Source organism: Pangasianodon hypophthalmus, chromosome 4 (assembly GCF_027358585.1).
Source record: "Pangasianodon hypophthalmus isolate fPanHyp1 chromosome 4, fPanHyp1.pri, whole genome shotgun sequence".
NCBI classification, from domain to species: Eukaryota; Metazoa; Chordata; class Actinopteri; order Siluriformes; family Pangasiidae; genus Pangasianodon; species Pangasianodon hypophthalmus.
This window is the reverse complement of record NC_069713.1, coordinates 12,341,169-12,361,160: the sequence shown is the minus strand read 5'-3', so window position 1 is coordinate 12,361,160 and position 19,992 is coordinate 12,341,169. Positions and strand designations below refer to the sequence as shown.

Below are 19,992 nucleotides of genomic sequence, written 5' to 3'. Positions count from 1 at the left end.
GTCCCAGAGACGCTGGCTGCATTTAAAGAGAGAGTGAAAAATGCTGCAAATGTGCAAATGTGTGTGTGAGGGGAGAGAGAGAGAGAGAGAGAGAGAGAGAGAGAGAGAGAGAGAGAAAATGAGCAATTCATCAGCATCTGAAATGTAGCCCTCTGTTCAGAAAGAAGGTGCCACAGCACTCTGACAGTTCAGAAAGCAGCTAACGCTGGTCACACCACAGACAGAGCGAGTGTGTGAAAGAAAAAGTGAGAGACTGAAACTTTGAGAAAGTGTGAGAGACACAAATAGCCAAAGAGACGGAATGCAAGAGCGAGGACCTTCTTTCTCTACACTGCATCTACAGCCTGAAGAAGATGGAGGACAATTTATTTCAAGATTGCTGAAGATGTTAAGGTCAACTTTTTGTTCCAAAAATGTGAATATGAAATGTTTCTGCAATACTAATGTAATCAGCTTATCAACAAATAAATCATTAAAAACATACGTACAGAAATATTAAAAACATATAAACAAAAGCTAAACATTGAACAATCGATTAAATAAATCTTTTTTAAAAAAATGCAAATTCAAATGTTTATGATACCACATTATACTTTTATTAGCCTTACTAAATTTAGACTCGACACTAAATGTATGTTTGGCATACTTTACAATAAAATTTGAATAAATATTAATATTTCCTTGTTGAAGACCCATAGGTTGCTAAAGAACTTTTCAGTAACTGAAACCTTCAGTAAGAACAATCCCTCAACATATGAAAGGAAATGCGTGTCTATTTTCATTTTATTTTATAAATGTTATGTACAGTATATAGTTAATAACTGAGGTGAAGCTTTGATATACTGGATTTTTTTTTTTTTTACATGTGAATCACTATAATGTGAGAAAAAATGGTGGCCAGAGTACATCTATCCCTCCATTTCTGCACATAAACAGCCCTGAATGGCAGAATGAGTCATGGTGAGACTCGTGTCTGACAGTTTATTGACTAAAAAGGAGGTACGACGACGACTGCAGATCATCAGAATCCTCCTTCAGTGCGTCTGTGTGTTTATTTATAAGAAATAAAACAGTACCTCTGCTACTTTGAGAAACTCAGACAGCTTGGTCATCCTGTACAGGAACTTTTTGTAGATGTCCAAAGCGTCTTTGCATTGGTTCTTCTTCATATCAAAATATTTTTCTGTGTGGACAAAAGAACAACAGGGATTAGATGAGTGATTTGAGCAAAAGCTGTAATTACCACATCAGTGAGCTGTCAAAACAGACGCAACTGCCTGATAGCACCGACAGCATCCAGACAAACGGAGGGAGGTAAATTGCCCGCTTGAGGAAAGCAAGTGCATCAAATGCTTGCTCAGAGGTGTCAGCTGCAGCACGGTATACAAGAATCAGCCATTTAGCAGACACTCGTCTTAAAAATGGCTCAGACTTAACAACTGAGCTAGTGCTCTAAAAACAGCTTACAGGAAAAAGAAACGCTTCTGGAGATTTGAGCCATGTCAGTGCTAACAATAGCACTTCTCTGTGCCCTGCCAACACGCGCCGCTTCATAAAGACAGCATGATGGCATGTAGAGAAAGCCACAGGAACCATCAGGCTGCTCGACACTGCCTCTTACACACCTAATGATGCAGTCTCAGATACCAGCAACCTGCTGAGTGGAGGTCTTTTTCCGAGAGAAAGATCACCCTCTGAGAGAGTGAGAAAAGAGCACTCTACTCTAAGACCGTGCATAGAGCAATCTTCTCTGAGAGTGAGAACAGAGTGGCATTCTGAGTGAGTGAGTGAGTGAGACAATAGAGCACCCTGCTAAGTGAGTGAGAGAACAGAGCAGCCTGACGAGTGGGTGAGTGAGTGAGTGTGAGAATAGAGCAGCCTGACGAGTGGGTGAGGGAGTGAGTGTGAGAATAGAGCAGCCTGACGAGTGGGTGAGGGAGTGAGTGTGAGAATAGAGCAGCCTGACGAGTGAGTGAGTGAGTGAGAGAATAGAGCAGCCTGACGAGTGGGTGAGTGAGTGGGTGAGTGAGAGAATAGAGCACCCAGCTGACTGGGTAAGAGAGTAGAGCAGCCTGATGAGTGAGTGAGACAATAGAGCACCCTGACGAGTGGGTGGGTGAGTGAGTGAGAGAGACAATAGAACTCAGCAGGGTGCGAGTGAGAGAATAGAGCAGCCTGACGAGTGGGTGAGTGAGAGAATAGAGCAGCCTGACGAGTGGGTGAGTGAGAGAATAGAGCAGCCTGACGAGTGGGTGAGTGAGAGAATAGAGCAGCCTGACGAGTGGGTGAGTGAGTGAGAGAATAGAGCACCCTGACGACTGGGTGAGAGAATAGAGCAGCCTGACAAGTGCGTGAGAAAATAGAGCACCCTGCTGAGTGAGTGAGTGAGTGAGAGAATAGAGCAGCCTGCTGAGTGGGTGAGTGAGTGAGAGAATAGAGCAGCCTGACAAGTGAGTGAGAAAATAGAGCACCCTGCTGAGTGAGTGAGTGAGTGAGTGAGTGAGAGAATAGAGCACCCTGCTGAGTGAGTGAGTGAGTGAGAGAGATTGAGAGAATAGAGCACCCTGCTGAGTGGGTGAGTGAGTGAGAGAATAGAGCAGCCTCATGGAGAATGAGAAGAGAACGCCCTCTCAGAGAGAGCGAGAACTGAGCACACTCCTCGGAGCGACCGAGATTAAGACACACCCCAGTGACTGAGAAGAGAGCCTCATTCTTTGAGCAAGGAAGAATAGAGTGCACTCCTCTGAGCGAGTGAGATTAGGACACACCCCTGTGAATGAGACCAGAGCGCTCTTTTCTGAGCGAGTGAGATTAGGACACACCCCTGTGCTATCAGATCAGGCAGAGTGAGTGTCTTACCCAGCAGGTTGATGACCCCTTCATTGTAGGCGGCAAACAGACGGATGGAGTCTTTAAAAAGCAGCATGAAGGCAGCGTTGATCACACCGTTGGTGAGCTCATTAGGGTTGGCCTGGAGACACACAGACACACAAGAGAGACAAGAAAGAGTGTTTATTCAAGTGGCCATTTCTAACATCAGCTTCAACAATGTGAAGTGCGACACGTCGTTTAAATAAACACGGCGACTTTTAGAAGACTTCCTCCTGATGAATAATATAACGGCTGGCACTAATTTAGCAGGTAGCCCAAGGTGTGATTTACGTTTTCACCAGAAGAAGAAGAACCCGAGCTGATTTTAGTTCTTGGGTCGACAGTTGCAGGGCCATTTTTATTTTTGATCCAGGTGAGGTAATTCTTTGCAGACCAGGAACTCTAAAGATGGAACTTGCTTTAAAAACATCACTGCCCAACCGTCTAATTCTATGTTTAGATCAGTGGGTCTCAAAGACCCCCAGAGGTAGCCAGAGGGTCTGTTATATATATATATATATATATATATATATATATATATATATATATATATATATATATATATATATATATATATATATTTTTTTTTTTAATTTAGTTACAGTGATGACAATTACAAATCACTTGAATTAAATGGGTTTAACCCATTTATAAATAATGTCTGTATCTCAGTTACTTTTGCTTTTTTTTAATCAAATGGTGTGTCAAAACATGTCAGGAGTGTACTATTTATATGGCGCAAAAAAAAAAAAAAAAAAAAAAAAAAAGATTCAAAGTGTCCTTTGTGCCTGCAAGATCATGTTCACGTACAAAGCAAAACTAGTAAAGAACATGCTCGTGTCTGTTGTAGCACATGCTGATGCAACTGCTGCACAGTGTGTGTCTACTGATATGTTACAGAATATTTATAGATCCTGAAGTTCAGTTCAGACTTCATCCTGGAAGAGAGATTTAGTAGACTTTCCTTCGTACATTATTTCTTGGTTACAATTTGTAGATGCACTTTTAAATTTTTAGCTCTGAAATAAGAAAACAAAACAATGATGCAAGTAAAGCTTTCAATTTTAATTTTGTACAATTGCTTAAATGTCAAATTTGTTTTTGGTCTTGAATTTATCATCGTCACACAAATACAGAAGGGAAATGAAAGTCCTCGTAAGTTGACTATTTGAAATGAGCACCGAAATGTAATGAGTTTCATCAGCCAGCCTACACAACAGTACACAGAAAAGCACATTCGGTTTGATTATAAGACAAGACACACAGGTATATGTACAAACACACACACACACAAAACGCAAACACACCTGAAAGTCGAGCAGAGCGTCCAGCTGGTTCTGAATAATGGGCAGAGTTTTGATCAGCTTCTCTGTATTCATGGTGCGCATCACTCCATCAATACTGTACAACGCACAAACACATATATGAACAAACAAAACAAACAAACATACAGAAACGAACACAACCAACAAGCAAGAGTCCTGAAGTCTCAGAGAGTCACTCCAGTACAAAAAAAAAAACCTCCACAAAGAAGCATCAGTCACATGTCTGTTTTGTGCCATGGATGCTTCTTGACTGCAGATTGGCAATATGTCCAACACTTGAAGACATTTTCATAACAAGAGGTATGTATGACCGTATTTAGACTGCAAAAATAGTAGTGCCACATTTCCAAAGTTTATAAAGATCTATAAAAAGAAATCATTTCAGAAGGAAAAATTAAACAAAAGATTTTATGTTATTCTGAGTAATAACGGAGTTGTTCAGTATAATTTCAATACCGTTGATACCCAATATATTTTCAGAAAAGCATATTTATCATCATTCTTCATTACTAATCTTGAAGAAGAGCAAAACTGACATAATCAGGATAGCTGGAGGACGACCTGCCACATTCACACACGGTTAACACTGCATTGCAACTAGCGGTAAAAAATAGGGCATGGGCTCTGAACATCAGCTCGTCACACTCGAGCACAACGGAAGCTCCCGAGAGGCATCTTACTCACGGTCTTTAAATAATCAGCTCGATCAGTTTATAGAGGCAACTTCATTAGTGCGGCAACAGACACGCCTGACTCGACTGCAGCCCACAGAGACCGAGAGCTCAGGCACGCTCCACAGTAAACAAAAAGTTACCGTCGCCAAATTAATGAACGTAAATAAATAAATAAATAAATAAAAGCATGATTTATGAGGAATTATTGGGAGAGTTATTTGATTAATTGTTATTTATAAGCTGAATTTCTCTCACTGCATTTGTATCATAGCATACCACATACCCAAATGATTATTACATACATAATCCCTTAAGCACTACTTGGACAAGATTTCTGGACATATTGTTATATAGTAATTATGACTGATATGCACAGGATAAGTGATCTCTGTATAAATCAGAGAGATGGTAGTGTCTTCAGGAAGAATACATGCTCATCACACTAAAAATTCCATAAGCACTACATTTAATACAATCCGAATGTTCTGAACTTTATTATAAGCAATTGTTGTAGGGGGGCGTGGCCACGCACACTGCTTGCTCATGAGTAGGTCACATGACCATAGCATGCATTTAGGCTGTACCAGTGCATCATCTACATTACACTACACTACACTACATCATCTACATCTAACATCGTCTACATTTTACTGTTTGGTTTTGTTTTGTGGGATATATATTACTTGGGGTTACTTCTACAAGTCATTGTACAGAAGGTCAATGTGTATATGGTGTAATCTTTCCAAACTCATGCATGCACAGTCTGTAGAAAATGACTTGTATGAGGGATTGGGGTGGAACTAAAATCCCAGAGATACACTTATAATTACGTTATCCACCTCCCCATGTAAAACTAATCCAATCCAAATAAGGCTTCAGACAGCCAGCTCACTCTCAGAATCAGCCATCCAACAGAAGGTCATGATTTACAAAAAGAAATACTCCTTCAAATTGAGTTCAGTTTGCTTTAGGAATGACTTTTTGAGAATTAAAAGGCAAAAAAAAAAACCCTGCAGATGTTTGGCTTACCCTCTTTTCATCTTGGTGAAGTCGACAGCTACGAGCCGGTAGGACAGAGCCTTCTCGTTCAGATAGCGACTGTAGCGCCTGATAAAGGTGGACATGTCATAGCCTGACAGAGAGAATAAGTGAGAACGAAACATAGTGAGAGAAGACCAGTGGAGGAGGACAGGAATGAAAAGAGCACATACAGTATGGAGTTTAAACCTATTTTTATTCAGCTGTGATCATGTTTGTGCACACTGCATCTTGTACATACCTTGCAATGCACCTTTATCAAGGAAATTGTTCAGGTTGAAGAGAGTGTTTCTCGAGGCCAGGTACTGAATGAAACGCTATAAGACAGAAAACGACAGAGATTACAATCAGTATTTCGTCTGATGTTCTGGAGCACATGACAGAGCAGCGCTTTTATCTGGAACATGATGACTTTGAGGACACTGCTGATAGGAGGAAACTCCCTGTTCTGGCAGAGGCGGGTATAGACTGAAGCTTTTGTGTAAGATCAGACTTTTCTGAGCTCTCCGGGCTGGCAGACGTCGTTGCTGCTGCTGCCGCCGCCCTTCGAGGCTGACAGAGCCGGGGTCAGGGAAAGCAGTCTGGAAATTCCCAAAAAGAGGATCATGCAATGTTCAACGCTGTGATCTGCTCAGACTCGATTGAGCAGTGTGTGAACTTGTCCCAGCTCTACCAGAGAGTGGGAATTTGGGGGATTCACGTCAAAACACCAGAGAGGAGGCACACTAAAAACTTATGCCACTCTAACATCATCACAAAACAACTTCCATATACACAAACGCCCTAAAGGCCTTGAAGCTTCCTTTTTGGTACGTTTTTTTTTTTTTTTTTCACACAACAGAAAGCTGACAATTAGGAAAGTGTTTAAACAGATTTAATTGCATCAAACTAAAACTGCCATTATAGGGTTAAAACTAACAGAAAATTGAAATACCAGGCAAAGAAAATGGAGAAATGATCAGTCCACAATCTGATAAATGAAAAATACATTTAAAGCAGCAACATATTCAATACAATTTACTAAACGAGAGCTTTGATTACTGAGACCACGCCCCCTTTGGAGGGAATGACAAGAACTGAGCCACGCCTCCCTCACAAGTGCAGATGCCACAGATAACACTATTTTGCTGTTTCCCCTCATTTTCATTTCCATCTCATTTTTGAATTTAGCGCTCAACTAGAAATGTAGAGACAGCGGTTGGGGCATTGGAACTAAGCAGTTTATTTATCTTTAATGCAAGGGAAAGAGGGCATGAGAACTTGGAGAGCTCTCTGAAGTCAAGCATTAAAAATAAATCTTGTTGCCAAAGGCCAAAAGTATTAAAAAGCTGAGTCATTTAATCAGTGAAACTTCTTATACAGCTTTGTTTTTTTCCTTTTTTTGTAGGTTTTTACACCGTAAGGGAATGCGGCTTCACCTGAAATAGCCCAAAGCTTATTTCTGTGAATGCTGAAAAATAGAGAAAGAAAGAAAGAAATCTCAGAAAAGGCACTCGAGAGAATTTAAGCTTATATTGCCTCAAGATATTTGGTGACCTTAGAGCGCCTAGAAGATGGTCATGTGATATGAGCTCAGGCCCAAGTTCCCCTTTGTCCTTTTTCAAAAAAGTTCCTGGGACTTGCTTAACCAAGACGCACAACCTGTCACAACAAGGAAGTGACAACACTGCCAACTGCCACTGTTACTCTGTTCCAAACACTGACACTAAAAACAAGAAGCTCAGCAAAAATATGCAACAATATTTAATCAGAGAACGATGGCGAAAATCAAAATGTGTTCTTCAAATGCCTCTCCAGCATCTCACCTTTCCCTGAGTACAAACTCACTGCACCAAACAGCGATTTGCCCTACAGGTGAAATTACACTGCCTGTGGCTGAAAGCCCAGAGGAATGATATTGACGGCATTTCTTGGGAAAGAATCTAGACAGCGGGGTTCAATTGATGTTGGCAGAGCAACTCATTACACCGAGGTGTCCACACAATTGTGTTAAGGCTGAGTGATGCACACAAACGGCAGAAATAAATGGTGGGTGTATTCCCTCTTACTCACTGAGGTGTATTGTTCACATTACGCTAATGTCAGGGAGAAAACTGCACACAAGACACACCACCCAACTATTCTTTAAAAAAACACTACAGCAAAAAGCCCTAGTAAATACTAACAGAGTACAATCATTTCTAGCAATCATTTCTGGAGATCTCCTGCTATGCTGACTTCCCACACTTCACCTAGCTTTCCAGCCAATTTGCATATTGCATCGGAAAAAATAATTGAACGCAAATGATAAAATCAGTTTCAGCTGCATGGAAACAAGCTCCTGCCCACTAGCCCTTATTTATGTCATATGACAAAAAAAGCAAAGCATTCAACAAGCAATCAAGAAGGAAAGATCCAAGGAAGAAACAGAGAGGAGAAAAAAACTACAATGCAGTAAAGTTGAGTAAGAGGGGCTTCTGACTGAGGCTGCTGCAAATGAAAAGAGAATTATGAAAGTAGTGTTTTTATAAAGCTGTTTAAAGCTGAAATCATGTTTTCCAGCCTCACCTGTACTTATATGAACTCTGTTTACAGCTAGGTTTTTATTCATTTCAGTATCCAAATGTGCCAGATTTAATTTGAGCTTCCTCATTTTGAGCAACCGGACACTGACTAAACAAATTCCAAAATATAAATAAATAAATAAAATAATGTCTGGCATGTGTCTTTAGTGTTAATGTGATATCCATCTATCCATCCATTTTCCATACCGCTTATCCTTCACAGGGTCGCAGGAAGCATGGAGTCTATCCCAGGGGACTCTGGGCAAAGGGTGGGGGACACCCTGGACAGGGTGCCAATCTATCGCAGGACACAATCACACACCCTTAGACAATTTAGAGATGCCAATCAGCCTACAACGCAGGTCTTTAAGCTGGGAGAGGAAGCTGGCGTACCCGGAGGTACATGCAAGGTCCACACACACACACACACACACACACACACACACACACACACACACACACACACACACACACACACACACGGTGAAAGAGGGAATTGAACTCCCAACCCTGGAGATGCGAGGCAAACGTGCTAACCACTAAGCCATCGGGCCCCCCTTAATGTGATATAATAACATTAAAAATAAATAAATAAATAAATAAATAAATAAAAAACATGCAGTGATATCCATCTTTGAACATGTCATCTACCCTTGTACACAAATATGCTTTTACTCAACTGAAAGACTGATGTCGGTAAACCTATTACTTACATTTTAAGAAGAGGTTTGCACAATTGTGATCAGCAATGCTTTTCAGCATCAAGTTGGTAAAAACATTAAGCTCAATAAGGTTAATGAATAAGGGTTAATGTGTACATGATGCAGATGACAACAACACATCCAAAGTGGCTCATGATTTTCTTAAATTACAGTAACCACTAGGGTACTATATGGATACCAGTCCTTTGGTGACAACATGCTTTTTGGTACTCTCTGATACTGATATCAAAATGTGTAATTTACTCAGTATTAAGAAATCAAGGGCATCATGGAACATTTTATTTAGTTCTGTTTATGTTGGTTGCTGCCTTGTGCTGAGTTATGTTTAAAATGTTACAACATTTAAACAGTATCTCTAATCGAGTGCAGAAAGGCGGCCAACCTGAGCATGCAGAGCAACATCAGCAAGCATGATAAAAATGAGCGCAAAGCTCTCTGAACAGCACCTTGACTCATAAGCAAAGCAAGAAGACAGGAAGTGTCTGTCTCAGTGCTCAGTGCTCGCAGAACTGAAATGCTCTCGTGTGACAGTTTCTCTGCACACTCGCTTCACACTAACAAATACATTCAGTCATTTTTAAAGACCACACCCACTGATCCAGCTCTGCTCAGGTCAGCCGTCCTTGCTCTCTATTAAAGATAATGTTATCATCAATATAATGGATCAAGATAGGTTATCATCAGGTTATCATGCTATAGTAGCTTCTCTTGATATACTACCAGAGCACAGTGTGCTTTGCTTCCATTGCCATCATTACCGTCTGTTCATTCACGTGACAACGTACACAAGGATTACATCACATGGTATCAGATGTAAGTAAATGAGCATGGTATTGAACTAATATCTGATACTGGTATCGTTACCGAGGTATCCCTAGTAACAGAAGATTACAGAGCAATCTCAGCATGGCACTATAAGGCAGGCACTGTAAGTTAACTGCATAACAGGTGAGAACCATTCGAGACACAATTTTCTTTCTGTACCTGCCTCCTGAGCTCCGATTGGCTGGGAGTTCTTACCAAAAAGCATTTGAATCCCCCCCCCCCCCCCCCCCCCACATTACCATAGCAACTCTGATGCATTTCACATTACTGACATAGACCTCCTGAATAATCGCCTCAACCTGTTCTTATCAGTGAGTAAATCGGTTTCACTCTGTTGCATGCGGTCTTATTTAATATTCTGCCTCGTCTGTTTGAGGGAATACACTGCAGCAAAGGAACGCCCATGTGTATCCTCACCAGGTGCGCACTAAATCCTGCTACATCCACAGCCCGTTGATGCGTTTCTCGATGAGACAATGGCCTTGAATCAGAATGGAGATGTCGTGCTAGGAAACCCAGCATGACAAATACACAGCAACAACAGTACCACTCACTAATGCAGTCACTCCTGTGTGTTCAAGTTAACCCTGTGTCACACTTCGACTCGACATCGCCAACAGTGTACAACACTGCTGCTTGAAGGTGCTTGTTTAAAAAGGACAGCATATACAGACAAATAAGAACAGTGGATTTTCTACTCTGCTAGCGTCGAAGCGCCATGCATTATTAATGCAGAAGCTTCTGGCCAGAGGAGTTTTGCCCAAAAAGGCATCACGAGAAGTGACTGTTGATCTGCGATGAGATTTCAGCCCTGTCTTGATCAGTTTACTGGCAAAAATCAAACCTGACCCTGGAGAAGTGGGATTGCGCATGCATGCGGATTTCCACAGTGAAGCGAAGCACTCATCTCTCAACAAGTTCAGAGTTACTATGGATACGGCTCATGCAACTAGTGCAGTTTAAAAAAAAAAAAAAAAAACAAGCAGAAAAACAGCGCTTATTCTCAGGGGAATCCGTTTGTTCAGGCCACAAACCTAAGATGCCAAAAAGGCCAATTAATTTCCCATCTTTCCTCAAATCATTTGAGAAAATCCACAGTACATGGAGTACTTCTCTTCTTTAGTAGTCATACCAGACTACATGCAGCATTCCAAATGATTAATAATCCACAATACAGCACTCGGATTTTCTCACTGGGAACTGATCTGCTAAGTAGCTATGAAAATCACTGCTTATCCCCATGTTTATCCTGCGCCTGTGCTAATAGGTATTGATTAGCAGTTTTGCCCAGGGGAAGAGAATAAAAGTGCAACAGTGAGAGCACAGGAATTGTGAGTGTGTGTGTGTGTGTGTGCTTATTAAAAAGGTAATTATTACCTTGGCTATCTCACATCACTCAAACACAGCAGTCATTATGCAAACAGCAGTGCTTTCTGAGCACATTCAAAAACACCACGCTGCTGGAATGTTAAACACGCTTCCTCGCTCATTTGCATCCCCCACAAGAACAGTCTATAGTCATCGTAATATCATAACCAAATTACAACCTCTGATATCAGCAAATCCGAATCACGCTGAAATGCGTCCACTGTGTCAGTACTGTGGATTACAGCAGGCCCATGTCTGGGTACGGCTGTTACCATCCACCCACAACCACTCCATTCAAATCTAATAATCAACATCCAAGGCCTGTTTTTCAATTTCCATATGTGTGTGTGTGTGTGTGTGTGTGTGTGTGTGTGTTCTGAGGCAGGTCTCATTAAACTGTGCTATCAGCAGGCAGTTATTTATCTCTGCAACACAAACACTTTATCAGGGCTCCACAAGGCAGACCCTCAAAAATTCCCTCTACATTCACACACACACACACACACACACACACACACACACACACACACACACACGTAATTATTTATACAGCTATTTAATGCTATGGCTACTCCTAAACCGGCTAATCAGTTTATGGCTAACCTTAACCTTAAACCCAGTAACCAAAAGAATCATTTTTGGCCTTTTTAGTTTTATTAAATAAAAGCTACATTTTTTTTGCAGTAAAAAAAGAAGCAGTTCTCCTGTAATGGAGACCAGTTAAATTTCCCTGAAGGTCAGAACTGTCAGATGTTCCTGTCTTTGTGGGGACATGTAGTCTCCATCAAGATATACAAACCTGCCCACACACACACATGTTCAGCACACTTTTAGGCAACGTGCAATAGCAGTCTCTGATCTTTACTTGCACGTACACTAGTGCAGTCGAAACTAATTTTACTGTTCGAATTCTATTCATCATGTTTTTTATATATATATATATATATATATATATATATATATATATATATATATATATATATATATATATATATATATATATATATATATATATTTATATATTTTTTTTTCCATAGGGAAATTAAAATCTGCATTCGAATGCTGAAGAGCTCATAAATCTATTGAAAGACATGAATCCCATTGATGTCATTTATGGCTCCCAATTATGCATCAGATTAAATGTAAAAAAAACATAGCATGTGTACTAAAGTTGAAGTAAGTAAGTAATTTCCCATAGATGATCATTGAAGTCTATATTTGTGTGAGTGAATCATAAATGTGGGTAGCAGGGCAGCATGGTGTTGCAGCATGGTGGTGCAGCAGGTAGCATTGCCACCTCACAGCTCCAGGGTCTTCGCTTTGATCCTGAGCTTGGGTTACTGCTTGTGCAGAGAGTTGCATGTTCTCCCCATGTCCATGGAAGTTTCCTCTGGGTTCGCCAGTCTGAACACCGACTGCGTCCCCACCATCAGTGCCTGACCTCACTAATGCTCTTGACTGAGCTGATTGAGCACAAATCCCCACAGCCACGCTCCAAAATCTAGTGGAAAGCCTTCCCAGAAGAGAGGAAGTTATTATAACAGCAAAGATGGACTAAATCTGAACTGGGATGTTCAAAAAGCACATATGAGTATTATGGTCAGGTATCCACACCCTTTTGGCCATATAGTGTAGCTGCAGGTGGATTTGCTATTTTAAATTACCACTAGGTGTGAACGAGTGTGTGCATGACCCCTCATCCGGGGTGTATTCCCACCTCACACCCTGTGTTCCCTCAGGATCCATCACCAACCTGACCAGGTATTCACTGAAGATGAATGAATGAAATTTTAAATGGCTTTCACCTTCTGCGCTCTTTTCTGTAGCACTATAACGTTATAGGGTTATTACCATCCAAATGCATCTGTATACAAAATCTTTTAGGAATTAAAATTGGAATAGACTTCTTAAAGGAATTTGACAGCTCAAATACACACACATGACCTCTCTACAGCCATGCAAGTTGCTCTCATATTGGCTTTGCAGCTCCCTCTCACAGCCTGGTTCTATGTCAGGCCTCTAACCCATCTAACAGGCACTTCAAGTGCTACTTCAGCAACTCCCACTTTGTTTCTGATTATTAGTTAAAGAAGAGACAGGGACATCCTGGTATGCAGGGAACTAATCCGACAGCTACCAAAGCCCATTAGAGAAACACACATCAACTGTTCCTTATCTCTGATCCTCAAAGTGGAGTAATCATTCCACTGTCAGCTTTTCCCACTCTTAGTTCCTCTCTGCTCCCTTACACACGCACATACTTGCTCTACTCATCCATCTCTCTCCCCCTCTCCTCCTTGACAGTGTGCAACTCCAGTACCGTCATAAAGCAAACCGTACATTCAGTATCTGGGCCACAGTTGGGAGTGACTCACATACACTCCCCTCTGCAAACACACACAGGAGTGTGTCCTTAAGATCAGCACTTTATCAGCGTGTCCTCCCCTAACCGTCTGCAGACGTCCTCTAACTGTCCCTGACGTTTTTTCCCGTGATATGAACACTGATAGAAAGACAAAGGCGACTGATAAACAACTAGGTGTAGGTTATACTACACATCAGTACACACACAATTCAATAATTTATGTTTACATTTAGCAGAGTAACTTACAAACGCATTAAAACGAGAGGCTTTGAGAATAATGAGAGTTTAAACCTTCCTGAAAAGCAGTGTTTTTTTCCCCCCCTCACCAAACACTATGCATCACAGGACAACTAGTTAGAAGTGGAAGTGTGTGTACACAACATGGTCTAATTACTGTTTGGGTGTCTGTTATGACTGATTTGTTGTCAGAAATCATTGCTTTAACTTAATTACACCATAGCTAAAGATTTAAACATGCACAGAAGTGGGTTTCCTTCCCACTAATCCAGCTGAATACAGAGTACACTGTGTATACACTGATCAGCTATAACATTAAAACCACTGACAGGTGAAGTGAATAACATTGATTATCTCATCACAGTGGCACCTGTCAAGAGCTGGGATGTATTAGGCAGCAAGTCAACAGTCCGTTCTCGATGTTGATGTGTTGATGTGTTGAAGCAGGAAAAATGGGCAAATGTAAAGATCTGAGCAACTTTGACAAGGGCCAAATTGTGATGGCTAGATGACTGGGTCAGATCATCTCCAAAACACCAGGTCTTGTGGGGTGTTACCGGTATGCAGTGGTTAGTACCTACCAAAACTGGTCTAAGAAAGGACAACCGGTGAACTGGTGACGGGGTCATGGGTCCCGAAGGCTCGTTAATGTGTGTGGGGAGTGAAGGCTAGCCCGTCTGGTCTGATTCCACAGAAGAGCTACTGTAGCACAAATTGCTGAAAAAGTCAATGCTGGCTATGATAGAAAGGTGTCAGAACACACAGTGCATCATAGCTTGCTGCGTAGCCGCAGACCGGTCAGAGAGCCCATGCTGACCTCTGTTCACTGCCGAAAGCACCTACAATGGGCACGTGAGCATCAGAACTGGACCACGGAGCAATGGAAGAAGGTGGTCTGGTCTGATGAATCATGTTTTCTTTTACATCATATGGACGGCTCGGTGCGAGTGCATCCATTAATTGGGGAAGAAATAGCACCAGCATGCACTATGGGAAGAAGACAAGCCGGTGGAGGCAGTGTGATGCTCTGGGCAATGTTCTGCTGGGAAACTTTGGGTCCTGGCATTCATGTGGATGTTACTTTGACACGTACCACCTACCTAAACATTGCTGCAGACCAGGTACACCCCTTCATGGCAACAGTATTCCCTAATGGCAGTGGCTTCTTTCAGCAGGATAATGCTCCCTGCCACACTCCAAAAATTGTTCAGGAATGGTTTGAGGAACAGGACAAAGAGTTCAGGTGGCAGGTGGTTTTAATGTAATGGCTGATCGGTGTATATATGCGTGTGTGTTTGTGCGTGTACAAGGTTGTGTATCTGGGCCACTCCAAATTATTAAGCAGTGTGTGCATATCTAGGGTGCTCTGTTACTGCTATATATCATTACACTGTCAGTGTGTGAGATCGAGACGAGGCCATGTCACCTTGCTCAAGCAGAATTGCATGAGAGTGAGTGAGTGAGTGAATGAGTGCCTGTGTGTGTCTTACCTCATTGCCGTACATCATTAGGTGGTGTGTGGTAATGAGGGCTTTGAAAACCACCACCCAGCTGCTGTTGGCCGTCCGCTCGAACAGAGTGTCAGCCAGCTGGGGCACGTTCACGTTCATCTCATTGGTGCAGTGGATCAGGTCTGAAAGAAAGAAATAAAAAACGCAACACATTCAGTAGCGTCTCAGACATTCAGACACTCACCTCAATAATGCAGCAGCTCAGTTTCATTCGCACTACCATCTTCAGACATGATCTGATTAGACTGTCCAAACATGCACACAAACTTCGAGTTTCTTTAAATATTCAACACAGACAAGTCCCTCCTTACACACAGACACACACATATATACACACACATATACACACACATATATACACACACATATACACAGTGCTCTCAAGTGTCATGTAACACGCATCCATAGTGTCACATGTCCTGTGTATATCCTTTCATGCATATTGCTTAGAATAAACGCTTCTCCAGAGTACATACAAAACAATGTTTTAAAAAAAGACAGCCAAAACACCATCAGACTCGAGCCACAGCTGTGTTTTAAATCAAAGTAAATTCAGATTTGTAGACGTGACTCAGGTTTACCAGTCCAATCACACTTCACACACACATTTTCTCTATTGTCTTCATAGAATACATTCAGGCCTTATTACAGCATAATCAGTGGTCACATCTCCATGGGAGTATCTACCAAGTTGGTGAGCAAATGTGACTACAGTGTGAACAAACAAATCAGAGTTATGCAGAGTTCAAGGTAAGAAGCTGTAACTCGCAATTACATTTCTTACCTTCACATGTTCAAACTATACAGTGGGGAAAAAACATGGACGCCTTCATGATTGTCTTTTTTTAGCAATAATCTAGTCAGCTAACTGAGGAATGATGTATGTGATGAACTGTATAATTAGCGTTTATAGAATTAACAAGCTAAATTTGTCTGTATGTTGATTGATCAAAAGTAAATACTAGCATATACAATAAAACTTATGTTAAAAAAAAAAGTGCTACTGTGAGCAGCCATGCTGATTTGATTTCAATTGCTGAACTCAGGGTTGAGGAGACCTTCCCAAGTTTCCAAGAAGTAATTCCGAGTTGAGGACGTTTTCTTTGGGTTTTCCTAGACGGAGGTGCAAAATTCCAAGTTACGAATTTTACTCGAACGTGTCATTAGTCTTGAATTTGTAATCCGCTAACAGTTTAAGAATCAAACTAAAAGGAACAAACAAACAAACAAACAAAAAAAAACAGATTTGCCCTACTGTGTAAAAATAAAATACCTGGAACCAAGCTCTTAAATATGATTTTAATATATTCTATTATCTGTACCCTTTGGATACCATAAAAAATTTGGAAACAAGACTAGAATAATGGACATGTAATAATTCTTACATATGACTGTCACAGTCACCGAAGCTGCTAGAGCAAAAATACTGCACTGTATATCGTGGAAATGACGGCAGGTGAAACAACTCCCAAACTGGGCAGTGATTGCTCAATGGTTCTGCATTTCTGACCCAAAAAGGAAATCTAGACAGGCAGTAAACAAATTAGAGTGATACGTCAGCAAAAACTGACATTTTACTGATGATTATGTGAAGATGTGAAGATAGATAAAGTATCTTTACAACTCATTTTGTTTTCCAAATTTAACATGAGAGGAATCAGTAGTGCTGAATGTTTATTCAGATTAAGTATTTACTGCCATACCATGTCAGTTATTAGGAATTTGCCTCAGTGCACTCATGGCAGTGACACAAGGACAGCAAACATTTGCACTAAGCAAATGGTTTATTTTCAACCGAATGTACAGTGAATTCCACCTCCTATCTATGTTCATCATGGTTGAAGGTTAGCAGTGCAGCTAAGATAAGAGCAAATATTCAGGATGAACAAATAAACAAATGAAATGTTCTCACTGCGAATTCTGATTAAGGTTAAGAGTTCACATGTAAGACTGCGGCTCACCTCTGGGCTTGTATTGCATCTGAGACGTGAATGAATAAATGTAGTATACAGAGAAAAGCTAACTGGACACACAGTCAATCATGGAATCACCGCAGTGTCGTTTCGTGTTTCCTTGCTGCTACTAATTAATTGCACAAGCCTTCACAAATTGTGTGAAATTCAGAGCATGCTTTCCTAATCACGATCGTTAGAGTTCCCTTAGTGTAAGCTGCTTCTTTCCTTCTGTATCCATTTTCTGAAAAAGAAAAAATATTGCCCCTCTCTCTCTCTCACACACACACACACACACACACACACACACACACACAATGCAACTGCACTCATTCCTTTGGGCATGTGTTTTGTTTTAACGAAGAGACTCAAACTAGCACAGCTCCCGAGTGGAGATATGACTGATCACGGCTTTCACCCAGAAAAGAGCGCACGCCTCTATACAGGCTAATGTATAAAAATAAAGGTGGACCTGTAGAGAACGTGTACAACACATGTGGCCTGTAAAACACACTAACACAACACACTACAGCTATTTGAGGAAACAGAAGGTTGATAGACCGTTATGCAGCCTGTGAACATTTATGCAATTCTGGAAGTAGTACTAAATTGGCTTGTGGATGTGTTTGTGTTTCATTTATACATCTGTATTTTCAGGTTATTCAATAATGTAGCCTACTCTCTTCCTCCAGCCTCTCCCTGTTGCTTTCTTTGACACGTGAAGAAGAGTTGATTGGTTCCATGGGGAGAGAGACAGAGAGAGAGGGAGAGAGTATAAAGGATGTGCTGACTTAATAAGACAAAGTAGCACACACTTGCATGTTACAGATCTCACAGTGTGTCGTCTTAAACACAAGACCAGTGACAGAGAAAGAGAGAGAGAGAGAGAGAGAGAGAGACATGTTTTCTGTGTTACACTCACACCAGCTGTAGATGTGGTGATGCATGACTGATTTCCCTCCAACCTTCATCCTCCTCCTCCTCTTTCTCCCAGGACAAAACCTTGATGTACTGCACAAATGCATGCGATTCCGATTTTCTCCGTCACACACACACACACACACACACACACACACACACACACACACACTTGCAAGCTGTGCATTTCACAGCACCCACAAATATCCACTCAGCCTCCGTTCTATAAAGGAAACCAGACACACGGAGTCATAGCTGAATTTATACACTGCTCACTTTTAGAGACGCCTTCCCCATATAGTACACTGAGCATACCAGTTCAGTCTATGTGGGTTTAAAGGGTGTGAGAGTGCACACAGAAGCTGATGGAAGCTGAAGTGTCATGTCAGAGGGCCATCAGGCTGTACACAGACAGAACATGACCCCTGAGGTCATCACTTTCACTGTGTTTTAGTGGCCCGCAGTGTGCAGCTGTGCAAGAGAGGGCCATTGTTGGGCCACACAGAAAAGCTGTTTGGAGCCGTCGGTGCCCGACTGCTCCTGATACTAGACGTAAGGAAGGTTTCCACACCCAGCGAGCTCTGCCCTCCTTCTGCTCCTGGCTACATTTCACAATAATCTGTTTTTGCAGCTCCTTTTATAACCCGTAGGGAAAAGTACTGGCAGAGTCTGAGATGATTGGAAACCAGCAGAGAAGATCTGATAGATGTGAAAACAAGGCACAAAAAAATATCAGTTACAGAAAATATATTGGTTCAATATTAAAATTCGACAAACATTAAATGCTGATATGGCAGAAATCAAACCCGGACGAGATGTTTTTTGCTCTCACACACGTAGATGTTAACTTTGAGATGGCCGACAGCGCCAGTATTCATGTTCCACATAACAGTATGAGTGTTCGCAGAGATATCCATGTAAATATGAATAATCTCCATCAGTACAGATTGTCATATTGGCACATGCAGTGACTGATGATAAGCAAATCTCGTGCTGGTCTTTGTGTGCTTGCGTACATGCAGTGTTGAGCGTGTTTGAATTGAAACCCTGGTGTGGTTTGTTTTGGCAGGTAAGAAAACAGTAATCATACTGGAGTGTGGAACAAAACAACCGGTCTGTGTGAGGTGGTCTCGATCAGTGAGAAAGCGATTCAACCCAACTGCTGGAAGTGAACCAAACATGGCGTGTATTTTGGGTTACAGGCAGCATTTTTCTGTAGACGTGAGCTGCTAAACTGAGCTCCAAACTGAGCCAAAGGACAGGGCTATAGTGTTGCAGAAATGCCATGGACATTTGGACTGACAAACAAAAAGAAAGAAAAATAAATAAATAAATAAAAATAATAAAGCCACTGCATGTGATATACAAAATGCTTTAAGCTGGTCTAATCATTAATTTAGACTGATCATCAATTCTTTTTACTCCTTACTTCTACAATCAATCTGGAAGATTAAGCTGTATCCTTAGCAACAGTTTATTAAGTTGGTGGGAAAACCCCTTGTTTGTCTCTACTCTACAGGCCTATGTAAATCCTGGGGGCGGAGCTTCTTGATCATGGGTCGGAATCATTCAAATATTGAACCCACCTAACTGTTAGAGACCTGACCTTGAGGGGGAAAAAAAAAAAAAAAACCTAATGCACC

The 19,992-nt window shown here is 41.3% G+C and overlaps 1 protein-coding gene across 10 annotated transcripts in view; it reads right to left on the bottom strand.

Annotated features, from left to right (window-relative positions):
- Window positions 1-19,992, bottom strand: part of si:ch211-200p22.4 (phosphatidylinositol-binding clathrin assembly protein) — a 60,990-nt gene that overhangs the window by 30,580 nt on the left and 10,418 nt on the right. For all 10 annotated transcript variants that reach the window (XM_053233302.1, XM_053233303.1, XM_053233310.1 and 7 more), the window contains exons 2-7: window positions 15,459-15,601; window positions 6,150-6,225; window positions 5,900-6,002; window positions 4,179-4,272; window positions 2,860-2,971; window positions 1,077-1,183 (exon numbers count right to left, since the gene is read on the bottom strand). In XM_053233302.1, coding sequence (XP_053089277.1) covers window positions 1,077-1,183; window positions 2,860-2,971; window positions 4,179-4,272; window positions 5,900-6,002; window positions 6,150-6,225; window positions 15,459-15,601 — 635 coding nt within the window. The remainder of the gene's footprint in view (window positions 1-1,076; window positions 1,184-2,859; window positions 2,972-4,178; window positions 4,273-5,899; window positions 6,003-6,149; window positions 6,226-15,458; window positions 15,602-19,992) is intronic.